Below are 15,306 nucleotides of genomic sequence, written 5' to 3' on the forward strand. Positions count from 1 at the left end.
TGTCCAAATTACGAAGAGAAGTATTTAAAGCTGAATGAGTCTGTTGCTCAGGTGTACGGATCTCACCCCATAAGTACAGGGTTGCACGTTCAAACCCAGTTGCAGCTCTGGATCATGGACTCCGCTGCAGAGTGAAGCAAAGGCCACTGGGAGGGGATGAGTGGCTACAACACTAAGATGGCCAGAGGGCAGTGGTGTGCATTGGCCGGAAGGATGTGATAAGTAGAGGGGGTTAAACCCTGGGGTCACCCCCCTGCGGCTCCTGAACAGTATCCTCCAGCAGTTATGTGGAAAAAGCTCCAAGAAAAACGTTGTCAAATTTCTCCCCATAACAGCTGCTGTACACATGAGAGGGGACCCCAGGTATTGACCCAATTCTCAGTGCCACCACATTGTACGATCAAATCCAAGCAGGGCTAGTCAATCTCATGCATTGGGGGCAAGAGCCTTACCACAGGGCCATGAACCCATTCACATTCTAAACACTTCTCTGCATAAATGTGTCATGAAGAAATGCTGAAACACAAAGCACTCAGGGAAAAGGGGCGGGGTTTGACCCCACAACTTCCTGGATGTAAGGCCATCCCCTTCCTCTTAATGTACCTGCGCACACACAGACACTATCAACATCATAAGTGGAGTGCATGTATTATTTTGATGGTTAGCTGCACCATTTAGATTTGTACATCGATCGCCAATTATATAAATGTTCAATATTTTTGGTAGCTGTACTTCTTGGTCAAATGTACTTTCACTCTGTAACTCCGACTTGTTGACTGGTCCTTGGTGCCCAGTGTAGGAGATTTTTTTATTTAATATTAAAACATACAATCTACTTGCAGTGAAGCCGCTCAATATCTACATCACATTCAGTCATCTAACAGACTCCCATCCAGAGCGACCCACAGAAGCAACCAGGGTCAACGCCCTGCTCAAGGGCACGTTGACAGATCTCCCACAAGGTCGAAAACGGGGACCCGAACCAGCGACCTATCAGCCACCGGACCAAGCTCCCAACCGCCAGGCCACCAAGATCCCCCGCACAGTTCCCGGAGAGCTGCCCTGCAACCATCCGAACTGCGATGATTGTATGCCCAAATATTCAACATTTGGTTGGGACAAGAATTCTGTACAAGAATTTTAGCTGAAAAGCAACGAAGTCTTGAATCTTGCGTCGTTTTATATATCAACTTGGTACATCAAAAATCTCTTCCAAACTATTTTGCAATCTGTATGGCACAGCTGTCAACATCCTGGTCCTCAAATGAAACTAGTATACTTTCCTATTTATGCTATTTTTATTCCTCCACCAGTTTTGATCCTTTATATTGGGCAGACAGACCAGTTCCCTACCTCCTCCCGCTGCCACCTGCCTCCTCCATTTTTGGGGTAATGCTGTAATCAATTGGTTTTAATCTTGGATTGAGCAGACCTTCCCATACAATTCTGATAACTCCATGAAAGACATAACTCTACCATTCCAATTTCATTTAAAAACAAAATACCCTTTTCAAACATATTTTCCATAAATACATGTATTTTATCAACCAGCACATTTGAGTTCAGCTGTAATATTTGTTGTAATATTTGTTCAATCTTTTCAGGGGGATGAAATTCAAATTGTAACCAGCTCTGCAGTGCTTGTTTGAAAAAGAGAGATACTTTGAAAAATGTAGCATTTTCAATGAATGGGAAATGAGTCATGGCAGTCTGCACAAAGGAAAAAAGGCCATTTTTAAACAATGGATGAGCTTTTCTTAGTAATCTACTTCAGAACCATTTAGAGTTCAAGTAAAACGTTTGTAAAAGTGAAGCTTTTAGAGCGAGGTTTAGTGCTTCTAGATGTAATCCCAACCCACCCTGTTCATATTCATTAAATAGATCGGCTTTATCTTGTCTGGTTTAGCATCCCCGATAAAGCAAAATATTTTTTGCTCATATGATTTGAAAAACAAATCATCGGGAGTAGGTGGAGTGAACACATGTTCATTCTGCAATGTGTTGCTCAAAGAAATCAGACAGCATTTTCTCAACTGTCAGAAAGAGGGAGACCATGAAACTTGAAAAATAATTTTAATTGAATTTGAACTGAGATATTCTACAGACTGTGGTTACAGTGTTTCTTTGAGGCCATTTCTGAATTCTAAACCAAATGGGTCAGGCTATCTTTTACACTACGGTGGAAAACGTTGGCCCTCCGCATGTTAGGTTGAGTTACATTGGGGACGTGGGAAGACTGGGGCCGGGATTCAATGCCAGTGCAACTAAAAGATCTCTTTCTCTCTCATGCACGCACGCACACACAAACACTTGTGGCAATCAGCAACGTCCTGGGGAGGCTTTGCTCCTGACTAAGCCAAATCTCCCAGAGAGAGAGAGAGAGAGAGAGAGAGAGACATTAAACAGCATGCAGCTCTGAGGAACAACAGAGGCATTGTCCCAGCCAGTAGGGCAACGTTACGGTGTTGTTTATTTTAGAACCTCCCCTATTCTCCTTCTGATCCCCCACTTTCACACCGCTGTGCCAGTCCCTCTGACAGGACGGCTGGAGCGTGTGTGTGACGTGAAAGACTTTGTGTGTGTGTGTGTGTGTCTGCATACATTTGTGTGTATATGTCTGCGCAAGTGTGTGTTTTTTTCCACAGAATCCCTGATGTTTCTCAGACTGATCAGTCATTCGGTGTGTGTGTGTGTGTGTGTGTGTGTGTGTGTGTGTGTGTGTGTGTGTGTGTGTGTGTGTGTGTGTGTGTGTGTGTGTGTGTGTGTGTGTGTGTGTGTGTGTGTGTGTGTGTGTGTGTGTGTGTGTGTGTGTGTGTGTGTGTGTGTGTGTGTGTGTGTGTGTGTGTGTGTGTGTGTGTGTGTGTGCGCCATGAAAGAGATTGTGTGTTTAATAGGCTGCTCCTGGCAATCTGCACTAAAAGTATGACGTCACCAACACAAACCCCCTGGCTGTGTGTGTCATGGTAGTCCTTCTACCTTACACAACACCAGATACATGGTTATAGTGCTGCACATACTTGTTCATTTGGGAAACAAGGCAAGCATACAATATTAACATGATTAAAGCAATCTGTTTTGAAGGAGCTTTGTGTTCTGTTCAAGCATTGAAAAGCCATTTGTTTTCTGATCGCATTTGAATAGAAGAGATCCAAGTTTCCTTCAAGGAAGAATTAGTAATTTGCCGAGATGTTTTCTGAAGATGGTTTCATAATCAGTTATGTAGGATTATAATATAATATAGTGCATTGAAACACTTTAGTGATGAAATCACTGACAAAACGTCATCATTTGAACTTGAAATATCAATAGATCTACACAGCTCTTTCGCTCTCTCTCCTCTCCTCTCCTCTCCCTCTCATTGTATGAAGGGGTCCTTCTCTTCCTTAAAGTAACTGTCTCCCATGAAAATCTCACTTTTCATATTCTGTTAAAAAAGTTCCTATTCTGTTAACTCATACCTAAATAATGTTGTTGAAAGCATAAATTGGAGAGAAAAAAACACTTCAAAAACCCCACCTCAAACTTGTATCTCAAACAGACTTTTTCAAAAATGGGTATGCTTGCCATTTCCTCATAGAGGATGATGTCATCCTATGGAGAATTTACATTTACATTTTTGTCATTTAGCAGATGCTCTTATCCAGAGCGATTTACATGAGCAATTAGGGTTAAGTGCCTTGCTTAAGGGCACATCGACAGATTTTTCACCTAGTCGGCTTGGGGATTAGAACCAGCAACCTTTTCGCTCTTAGCCACTAAGCTACCTGCCGCCCAACAACAGAATGAGCTGGCCAATCAGCGTTCTACTCGCCGTAATACACCCACACCATTCTGTTGTTGGGGTACGCCCACACCATTCTAACATACTTAATTACAATTTTTTAAAGGAAAACTTCACTTATATTATAATTAATTATAGGTCATATTTCATAGAAATCTGGAAACCCTGGACAGTTACTTTAACAATGTGAGAAATGCTGTCAGATACTGTAATCATCTCATCTGTTGCAAGTTAGCAACATCCCCAGATGTCATCTGTCGTGGGCTGTCCCCAGTTCTTGAGGATATGTGTGTGTGTGTGTCGTAGTGTAGCCTATGTTGAATGTCTGTGTGTGTGCCATAGCTTAGCCTATGGTGTGCGTGTGTGCGTACGTCCCGTAGCCCATGTCCTCACTCCACAGCTCAAGGATTACATCCAAGAACGCCTCGTTCCCTAGAGGAGCGTTGGTCCCATGTGGCCTACAGATGGTGGGAACAGAAAATGGGCACAGGGTTGTTATCGCTAACACTATGGAACCCAGAGAGGGATTGGGGAATGTTTGGGAAGGGTTTGGAAAACGTTTGGCTTTAACTCAGGCCCAATCAGCTCTGTGCTTTAACATTGGAGACTAAATATAGTTTGCATGTTGTCAACGGTCTAAGCCAACCCAGTCTGTTTTGCCCCATAGTTGCACACTCGTCGGTTTTGTTGCTAAACAACCAACCGTCTATGGCTGGGACCTTTATGTTTACTGGTTTAAGCTTAAGGATAGCTCTGTTGGCTTCATGCTTAAGGATAGCTCTGTTAGCTTCATGCTAGCTCTGTTGGCTTCATGCTTAAGGATAGCTCTGTTGGCTTCATGCTTAAGGATAGCTCTGTTAGCTTTATGCTAGCTCTGTTAGCTTCATGCTAGCTCTGTTGGCTTCATGCTAGCTCTGTTGGCTTCATGCTAGCTCTGTTAGCTTCATGCTAGCTCTGTTGGCTTCATGCTTTAGGCTAGCTCTGTTGGTTTCATGCTAGCTCTGTTGGCTTCATGCTAGCTCTGTTGGCTTCATGCTTTAGGCTAGCTCTGTTGGTTTCATGCTAGCTCTGTTGGCTTCATGCTAGCTCTGTTGGCTTCATGCTTTAGGCTAGCTCTGTTGGTTTCATGCTAGCTCTGTTGGCTTCATGCTTTAGGCTAGCTCTGTTGGCGTCATGCTTAAGGATAGCACTGTTAGCTTCATGCTAGCTCTGTTGGCTTCATGCTTAAGGATAGCTCTGTTAGCTTCATGTTAGCTCTGTTGGCTTCATGCTAGCTCAGTTGGCTTCATGCTTTAGGCTAGCTCTGTTGGTTTCATGCTTTTGATTTCTAATACCCATTTCAGACAGAAGATGTAGTATATTACCTGTAAACAATATAAGGCTATGTTTATATGACCCTCTTTCCTTTCAAACATAACCTTTTTTTACCACTTTCTTGCAGGTACAGTGCCTTCAGAAAGTATTCATACCCCTTGACTTATTCCACATTTTGTGTTACAGCCTGAATTCAAAATGGATTAAATATTTTATCTCACCCATTTACACACAATACCCCATAATGAAAAAATGAAAACATGTTTTTAGGCATTTTTGCAAATGTATTGAAAATGAAATACAGAAATATCTCATTTTTGTAAGTATTCATATCCCTGAGTCAATACATGTCAGAATCACCTTTGGCAGCGATTACAGCAGTGAGTCTTTCTGGGTAAGTCTCTAAGAGCTTTGCACACCTGGATTGTACAATATTTGCACATTATTCTTTTTCAAAATCTTTAAGCTCTGTCAAGTTGGTTGTTGATCATTGCTAGACAGACATTTTCAGGCCTTGCCATAGTTTTTCAAGCCGATTTAAGTCAAAACTGTAACTAGGTCACTCAGGATCATTCACTGTCTTCTTGGTAAGCAACTCCAGTATAGATTTGGCCTTTGTCTTTTAGGTTATTGTCCTGCTGAAAGGTGAATTAATCTCCCAGTGTCTGGTGGAAAGCAGACTGAACCAGGTTTTCCTCTAGAATTTTGCCAGTGCTTAGCTCCATTCCGTTAATTTTATATCCTGAAAAATTCCCCAATCCTTAACGATTAAAAGCATACTCATAACATGATGCAGCCACCACTATGCTTGAAAATATGGAGATTGGTACTCCGTAATGTGTTGTATTGGATTTGCCCCAAACATACCACTTTGTATCCAGGGCAACAAGTTAATTGCTTTGCCACATTTTTTGCAGTATTACTTTAGTTCCTTGTTGCAAACAGGATGCATGTTTTGGAATATTTGTATTCTGTACAGGCTTCCTTCTTTTCACTCTGTCATTTAGGTTATTATTGTGGAGTAACTACAATGTTGTTGATCCATCCTCAGTTTTCTCACAGCCATTAAACTCTAACTGTTTTAAAGTCACCATTGGCCTCATGGTGAAATCCCTAAGCGGTTTCCTTCCACTCCGGCAACTGAGTTAGGAAGAACGCCTGTATTTTGGTAGTGACTGGGTGTATTGATACCCCATCCAGTGTAATTAATAACTTCACCATGCTCAAAGGGTAGGTGCCCTTCTTTGCGAGGCATTGGAAAACCTCCCTGGTCTTTGCGGCTGAATCTGTGTTTGAATTTCACTGCACGACTGAGGGACCTTATAGATAATTGTGTGTGTAGGGTACAAGGGGTGTGAATACTTTCTGAAGGCACTGTATACCCCTTTTATGCTTATCAGTGGGTAACTGCCAAATTGGGAGGGTCGGGGGTTTTGTTAAACCGTGGGTGCTGTTTGCATTTCAAATTAGGGAGGCGTTAAACAATGGAAGTGTTCATGAATTTACCTGAAAAGAAAGCAGAGAACCATTCACCCAGACTCGATACCTGTATTTTCATTACAGGGTCTGTGAAAATGCAAAAATCATGTCTAGGTCTTTAGGGGTCTTTTAATTATTTTTTCCCCTTTCAGATTTAGCAAAAAGCTGGTCTAAAAAAATCAGGCATGGAAAATGTGGGATTTTTATGTGTATGAAAGGGATATGAGTTTAGTCTGAACCTTGTAGAGCTCTGGAAGAGACAGGATTTAATTTGCCTTTTCGAAATAAAAGCCTCTTTGTTTGCACTACGCTCCTGTCTCCTGTGTCTTTACCTTTGAGTCATTGCCTATGCTCGATCCCCAGACCACGTTAAACCCCATGCACTGTCACGGGCACCCTATTCCCTATATAGGGCACATTTAAACCACAGCCCTATTGTAGTAGTGCACTATAATGGGCATAGGGTGTCATTTGGGGTGCAACTGAAGGCACCTTTGCCATTTCAACAATAGCCCCCTAACACACCCAGATCCTTGCAGGAAGCCTTTCAAATTGTTTTCAGTTTCTCGCCCTGAGGGAACGGCAGAGGCGGCCATTACTGCCCTAATCAAAACCAGATGTGGCCAGGCCAGAAAGAACCGAACCAACAAAAGGGTGGGGAGGAAGACTGAATTCGAACCCTTCTGAGATGGAGCGATTCCAACGAAACGTTTCATCTGTCCAGAGGATAAATACTGTAGAACAATCCATCCCCCTTGTTGACAACTTGTTTTTTGTTTTCTTCTTTTGTGCAGAAACAGTTGATAATAGTAAGAGACATGGCAGAGAGGGGGAGGTGTATTTTGCTGATGCAGATCGTTGCTGCTGCTGGCCCCTGCAGCGGTGCGTTAGAGAGAGCAGGAGAGGGGGAGACGTTCTCCAGCAGTACTCTTGGCCAGTTAGGGTGGCATTTGATCTGGGCAATTGATTTGATGAGGCTTTTTACATTTTTTAAAACTTAATTGAACCAAATCCCATTGAGGTCAGAAGACCTCAATGGAGAAAGAGCTTGCAAAGGCTGTCATGATGGTGACATAAGATAGGTAATTAGCTACTGGTCTTGTGTACTGTTTTAAACAACTACCAGGTAGGTAGACTCCCCTTACAGATATATTTTCATCTTTCAGAAGAACAAGTGTGTGAACACAGGGTGAAGTTTGTAAACAAAAACAGGAGGTAGATATTGTTATGGTGGGTTTGATTGAATTTCAGCCTAGCTGGTCAGCTAGTGTTACCAGAGACTCTGGCTGTATCCCAAATAGCACCCTATTACCCTATGGGCCCTGGTAAAAAGTAGTGCACTACAAAGGCAATAGGTGCATTTGGAACAGGCTGCTATAGGGCCCCAGGAAGCTCCTACCGTGCTCAGTGAAACCAGGCCCCATGCAAATAGCAGGATGAGTCAATATCCCGCTATTGTGTCCTGCTCTGGGACCATAAAGACACACAGACCAAGGATGGGGGGGGGGGGGGACAAAAGAGCTTCAGCCATGTCTTAGGCTTATGCAGTCACACATGAACAGACGTAGTCACACACACAAACCCAGACATGTCTACAAACAGGCAATCTCATAGACTGTCGCAGACAGACACACGGTCAGAGACAGACACAGTCACAGACAGACACACACACGGCATGTGTCAGCTCCCCCAACAGTATTTGAGATCATTGCTTGCCTGAAATGGAACCAATGGAATAGTCCCAAAAGAGCAAAGCCCCACCCATCAGGCACTCCAGACAGGCTCAAGCTAATGCTCAAGGTACCATTTGAACCCAGGTCTGGATACCTGTACCAGAAGTAACATAACTCCATGACTCCTTCAAAGAAATAAAACCTAACCTAGTCAGCTGACTGCATTTAACCCAAATGCGTCTTCCACATTTAACCCAACCCCTCTGAATCAGTGAGTGGGGCTGCCTTAATCGACGTCATCGGCGCAATTGTTGTTGGGGGTTAATTGCCTTGATCAAGGGCAGAACAGCAGATTTTTTTTCACCTTGCCAGCTCAAGGATTCGAACCAACGACCTTTCAATTACTGGTCCAAAGTTCTTAACCACTAGCCTACCTGCCGCCATATAGCTAGTGGCCTAGCAAAGGTCTGGATAGAGTAAAAAAACATGACTTGCCACCTTAGAAAAGCTATATTTCTGAGAGGGAGATTCTTTGTGAAGAGGACAGAGCACAGAGTGCATTTGAATGGCACGGTGGACTGGGTCTCTCCTCTCTGATTTCTAAAAGCCACAGGATGCCATATGGCTGCTTTCTATTAAAGCTCACCACATGCTTCATAGAGCTAGGCCTACGAGATCAGCTACAGCCATGATTCATCATTTGTTCTACGTCCCAAATGGCTCCCTATTCCATATGTAGTGCACTACTTCTGACCAGGGTACATAGAGCTGGTCAAAAGTAGTGCACTATGTAGGGAATAGGGTGCCATTTGGGACATAAGCTTGATATTGTCCTGGTTTCAGTTGTCTCTCAGAGGAGATTCAGAAAACAAACTCTAGTCTCCAGGCAGCCTCACTCCAGGGCACTTTGTCCATGAGAACATACAGTACACTTTGATAATACATTTACTCATGAATAATAATAATAATAATAATACATCGTTTTGATGATGGTGCTTTTCTAGATGCGCTCAAAGCAGGGGCAAAAGTCGCCCCATCCACTATTAACGTGCTGCCCCAACCTGGGTGATGCACGGCAGCCATTTGTGAACCAGAAAGCCACTCATCAGCTTTCACAATGAAGAGGAGAGGGTTACTAGGAGTCAAGGGATGATTAGGTGGCTGTGATGTTATGAAGCCAGGTTGGGAATTTAATACACCAGGGTTATCATACGATTATTGATATGTTGCACATATGATTTTGCATGTAATAATAAGCAGACACTTATGCTGAGCAAATCTCTTGTCCAGGCCCATTTATGGTAGCCTGGTCCCAGATTGGTTTATGCCATCATGCCAACTCATTGTCAAGGAGTTGACTTGATAGAATATACAGATCTGGGACCAAGCTACATTTATGGATCCTACTGTAATTTCTGTCACATTCAAGCTATGACAGTCTTTGAGAGTCATCACCAAAGTTAGAACTACTATTGCTACACCTTGACACGGCTTGACTGTAAAATGCAACTGTCATCATTTAATATTGCCACATTGTAAATGAATGCCTATATAAAAACAAGTACACCACCACAACAAAAGCATTTTTGATAAACATTTCCCCATTTTATTTCTTAAATATAAAACCTTTCCCAGTTGGACAGGGCTGAATGAACAACATCATTATTAAAAAGCCCCAGAAAACCAAGACTATTGTGGTAGAGCTCAGTCGGCCCTCCTGCCCCAAGCGTAGCTGATCCGGTCTACTCTTGGGCTTAGAGACTGTGTGGAGTAGAGGAGACCTTTACACTTGAACCCAAAACCAGGGGAGTGCTACAGCACAGAAGACACCCTCCTAAATAGACAGCTATATGGACAGGGACCAGATAATTCATCCACCTGACAGGTCAGGTTACACAGGTGCACCTTGTGCTGGGGACAATAAAAGGCCACTCTAAAAAGTGCAGTTTTGTCACACAACACAATGACATAGATGTCTCAAGTTTCGAGGGAGCGTGCAATTGGCATGCTGACTGCAGGAATGTCCACCAGAGCTGTTGCCAGAGAATTGAATGTTAATTTCTCTACCATAAGCCGCCTCCAACATTGTTTTAGAGAGTTTGGCAGTACGTCCAACCGGCCTCACAACCGCAGACCACGTGTATGGCGTCATGTGGGCGAGCAGTTTGCACAGTGCCCCATGGTAGCGGTGGGGTTATGGTATGGGCAGGCATAAGCTACGGACAACAAACACAATTGCATTTTATTGATGGCAATTTGAATGCACAGAAATACCGTGGCGAGATCCTGAGGCCCATTGTGAGGCCCATTTCTTTTAAGGTATCTATGACCAACATATCTGTATTCCCAGTCATGTGAAATTCATAGATTAGGGCATAATGAATTTATGTAAGACTGATTTCTTCATATGAACCGTAACTCAGTAAAATCTTTGAAATTGTTGCATGTTGTGTTTATATTTTTGTTCAGTATAAAATCAGATTTCTATTCTAATTCATGCTACCAATGGGTGCTGAGAAGGTTCTAGAATTTAATCCAAGAGTCCTAAAATGATTTAGAATTAATTCCAGTTCTATGAAGGAGCACAGCATTCCCATGCCCCTCCCCTTCCTTTGTTCCTAAATCTGAATGACTGGTTCGAAACAGGCCTTAGATTCCTCATGAGAGCTAGCAGAGAGCTGGACCCAGGACGGTGCTCCCTCACTCACTCACTATACCTCGTCATCTACGGTACATGTCATGTTTGTGCCTGCACCTCCTAGAAAACAACATGACACACACAACACCTAAAACACACTGTGCAAAAACTCTTTGGTAATCAGATGAGTTTGAGAGAGGGAACGAAAAAGAAAATGGAAACACAACACTATCCAACAACTGAGATGGGTATACAATTTTTCTAATATACATATTCCAACAGTCAGGTAACAGAGAATGGAGACTGCAAATTCAATAAATTAGACAGCGGAAGATGAATTGCAGATATTAAATCCAGCAGTTGTGTTCACAGAAGTAAATAAAAAGAAAATCTAAATCAATGAAAAAAACAAAACAGTGTTATTCTGTATTATAAACAAATCAAAAGGAATCAAAAAATGGCCCTTAGTCATAATTAAAATTGCTTTCATCTAAGTCAACCTTTTTCAATAATGAAATGTTTGTTCGTATCAACCTCCTGTAAACATTCACAATCAAGAGTCCAGTTACGTTTAGAGCACTGCTGGTCTGTGAAGACCACAATGTCCATCTTCTTCACACACAAGACAAACGTTGCACCATTTCCCCAATACTCTCAAATGCCAAGAGTCTGGTGAACCAACGCGTCAAACTTGGCCTTCATTAGCCAATACAGGAAGACTGTGAGAAACTCCCGGCGCATTGGCTTAATCTACCAACCAATCATCTCCCACAACACGCCTCACAGTCGTGTGATTCGCTAAAATTAAATGACGACAGGTACTTTACTCAGTAGGTCACTGCCATAGAATTCTATGGCCACTCCCACTAAGGCCAACTTTGAATGGTTGATATCCCAGGTTTATATGTGCAATAACCTGGGGACGAGGTTACTGTCCAAATAACACAGAATGGGCTTTATTATTAGACTGGTAGAATAAGACATCAGAGCACTTCCTTCTTGTTACCAGAGTTACGGTAGGCTCATCCAAAGGAATATTCATCATCGATATTCTTTATTTTTCAGCATTAATTAAAACATATTTTAGAGTCACGTTTGTCTCAGTCAGTTCAATGTTCACGTGTTGTTGTTTTTTTCTTAAAAAAGCATATTTCCAAAATATATCCATGTAAGTATTTTTTGTTTCTGTAAAAAATAAATTAGGTAGTTAAAAATGCCGCTAAGACAAATCAGAAGAGGGAAAGACACCCAGGCCTGGGGGACCCCACATACTGGTTTTTGTTCAGTCCTGGCCGGAGTGCTTTCTCACGCTGTCCTGAGCGATTCGTTATTTGAGCTCCCGAGCTTCCGGAAGCCGTGGTCGTTCTTCTCGAGCCACAGTTCAGCCAGCTGCTGTGTCGAGCCGTGCGACGAGGCTTTGGAGCCCAGGCACATCTTGTATTGGTTGGCCTCCAGGTTGGGGTCGCACACTACTGGATGGTGAACGTGTACGATCCCCGGGTCCGTGCTCCGGAACAACCGGATCCCTGATTGGACAAATTTGTTAAAGAGGTCCACGTCCTCCAAGCCCCATCCTTGGATGGAGGTGTCAAATCCCCCGGCCCCGACCAGGTCGCCCTTGTAGACGCAGACGATACCAAAGCCGTAGTGGCGCCACAGACCCGTCTTGGCGGTGAACACATAGTGGTTCTCACTGGGCACCTTGCCGGCGTATACCACCTTGGGGTCGTACTGGCTGAAGATGATGGGGAAGTAGGTCTGCTCCCCCAGGACTGTGTTACCCCTGCACCTCTTGAGGAAGTCGGTGGTGAAGAGCAGGTCCACGTCGCAGTAGAAGAGCAGCGAGTCGTTGGAGAAGTGGGCCGAGCCCACCTCCAGAGCCAGGGCCCGGGAAAAGGAGCCAGACACGGGCTGGATCTCCATCTCGGCCCGGGGGTACTTGATGTGGTACTCCCTCATCAGCTCCACCTGCTTGACCCGCTCTGTGTTGTTGTCGGTGCTGAAGAGGAGGATGAGCAGCTTGACGTTCTGGTTGGGGATCAGGCACACCCGCTCTAAGTTGGACATAAAGCGGACAAAGATGTCGTAGCGTCCGGATAGCGGCACCAGTATGTTGACCTTGGCCTCCTTGGGCTCCTTCTGGTCCTGGCTAGAGCTGGACAGCTTGAAGGGCACAAACATCTTGAGGGAGTTGGAGAGGAAGGACAGGGAGTCAGAGTCCTGGTTGATGCTGCTGGCGAGCGCCCTGGCGTCCATCTCCTCATCCTCTCTGAACTGGATCTGGCTAAAGGTCTGCTGGAGGTAGGCATGTCTCCTCACCGGCACCGTCATGGTCTTCCCTTTGTGCTTCTTGTAGAGGAGCAACAGGTCAAGCACGTACTCTGCCCCATACATGGGGTTGACCCGCCGGTAGCCGTATTGGATTTCCTTGAAGTCAATCACCCGTCCCCGCGTCTTGGCGTTGGCGTTAATCATCTCCATCACCTGCATGATGATGTCGTCCAGGGCCAGATGCTGGGAGGAGTCCATTCCCCGGCGGGGGGGTTGACCGTCAGACGAGGAGAACAGGTACTTGCCCGTCAGGAACTCCCACTCCAGGACCTCCTCGCGGAGCCGAGGGTGGAACCTCATGAAGGATGGAGGCATGCCCAGCTGCAGGTCCTCTCGGCTGGGCTCGGCGGCCCCGTAGCGTCCCATCTGGACGATCTCGCGGTGGAGCTGGACGGTGCGGTGGCGCAGCTGGGCGATCTTGCGGCTGAGCATGTAGCTGTGCAGGCGGTACTGGTAGGATGGGTTCTTGTTGGGGTGCAGGGTGATGGCCCGGTGGATCTTGCTGTTGTGGAGGTCACGGATGTATCCCTTCTTGTTGGGCTCGTAGTTCTCGTAGAACAGCTGCTGCATCTGGGGAGAGAAGAGAGGGAGACAACGGGTGAGTAAGCATGTTATATCAACTACATATGGCACAATATAACACTGTTGCATTATATAGACTAGGCCCTGTGTGTGAGTGAGTGTACAAAAGTTACAACGCATACAGAGCGCACTCTAGGAAAGAAAAATCTGCCCTCTAAAATGTGAATATAGCAAAAAAATATAGCTTGATCCCAGTTGACCCCTCTCTGCTGCATGTACTTGTATACCGCGCCACTGACGATTTATTAAGATGGATGTCTATATGAATGTAAACTCCTGCAGCCCAACAGAGATGTTATTTTTATCAGACGTCCTGCTGCTAATGCAAAGGGCAAATTAGAACAGGCTCAAGGAATGCCTTCTGGAGGTGAGCTCCGAGTTTACAGAGCCCTCAAATATTGACCAGGGAGCGGGTGAGCCTCGGCGGTTCGATGAGTGTTGACTGCAAACCTGTTGAGGCTTTACAAACCTAATGTTCCCCCAATCACAGGGGGCCGTGTGAGTAAACTGCGGGACAGCTGCTGAGGCCCCTATTGGCAGCGACTCAAGCGTGGCCAAGAAGGAAGGGTCTGTGTTGTTGACCAATCCAATGAAGGGAGCCCTCAGAGGTCTGTTTGTGAAAGACGGGCACTGCTCAGAAAAAGGTACTGCTCTGGAATGCAGCCACAAACCCACTCCCCCGGGGGAAAGGCAATACACAGAATCGGACAGGACCGGCACAGAGGCCAGGCCTGATACCTAACTAGTGTGTGTACGGCTGGTCACAGGAACCCACTGAGTAAGTCTCTTTGCCTTTCCATAGGCTCTGCCCCTGCGTTCCAGCACCTAGGAGGTGGCACGTGGCCAACCATAACATCAAGCAGTCTGTTATCAATGGAAATCTTGAGCAAACCCCAAGCTTTAGAGTGTGAGGGGTCAGATAGGCTATTACATCAGAACCAAGGGGCCAATCGCATGGCAGCCTTACACACATTTATTTAAATGAGCATATCAAAAATATGAATGCCGGAAGAATCGTAATCTAGGAAATAGACTATGTTGCAGTAGTCAACCCTTACACGTGTCCATGTTTCACTGGTTCTGAGAAGCGACTGGCAAATAAATAGCCTTCTTTGGACACCAGACGAGAGGGTGCATCTCTATAGTATAAAGTGGCTTCCTCTCCACGTCTCCTTCCCATCATCTCTATAGTATAAAGTGGCTTCCTCTCCACGTCTCCTTCCATCATCTCTATAGTATAAAGTGGCTTCCTCTCCACGTCTCCTTCCCATCATCTCTATAGTATAAAGTGGCTTCCTCTCCACGTCTCCTTCCATCATCTCTATAGTATAAAGTGGCTTCCTCTCCACGTCTCCTTCCCATCATCTCTATAGTATAAAGTGGCTTCCTCTCCACGTCTCCTTCCCATCATCTCTTTCCATACACTGGAGAAATCAGGTGACATGGAGAACGTTCATCTACTTTCAGATGTTTTTAGATTTCCTCTCCCACTCCTTTGCTCTGAGAGG

General features: G+C 44.8%; 1 protein-coding gene across 1 annotated transcript in view; it reads right to left on the bottom strand.

Moving 5' to 3' along the window:
* Positions 1–9,424: 9,424 nt before the first annotated feature.
* chsy1 (chondroitin sulfate synthase 1) overlaps positions 9,425–15,306 on the bottom strand; it is a 72,687-nt gene continuing 66,805 nt past the window's right edge. Inside the window, exon 3 of the mRNA XM_084154350.1 lies at positions 9,425–13,786. Within this exon, the coding sequence (XP_084010476.1) occupies positions 12,191–13,786 (1,596 nt within the window). The 3' untranslated portion in view covers positions 9,425–12,190. The remainder of the gene's footprint in view (positions 13,787–15,306) is intronic.

This window comes from Coregonus lavaretus (genome assembly GCF_964263955.1).
Source record: "Coregonus lavaretus genome assembly, chromosome: 37".
In the NCBI taxonomy this organism is placed as follows: Eukaryota; Metazoa; Chordata; class Actinopteri; order Salmoniformes; family Salmonidae; genus Coregonus; species Coregonus lavaretus.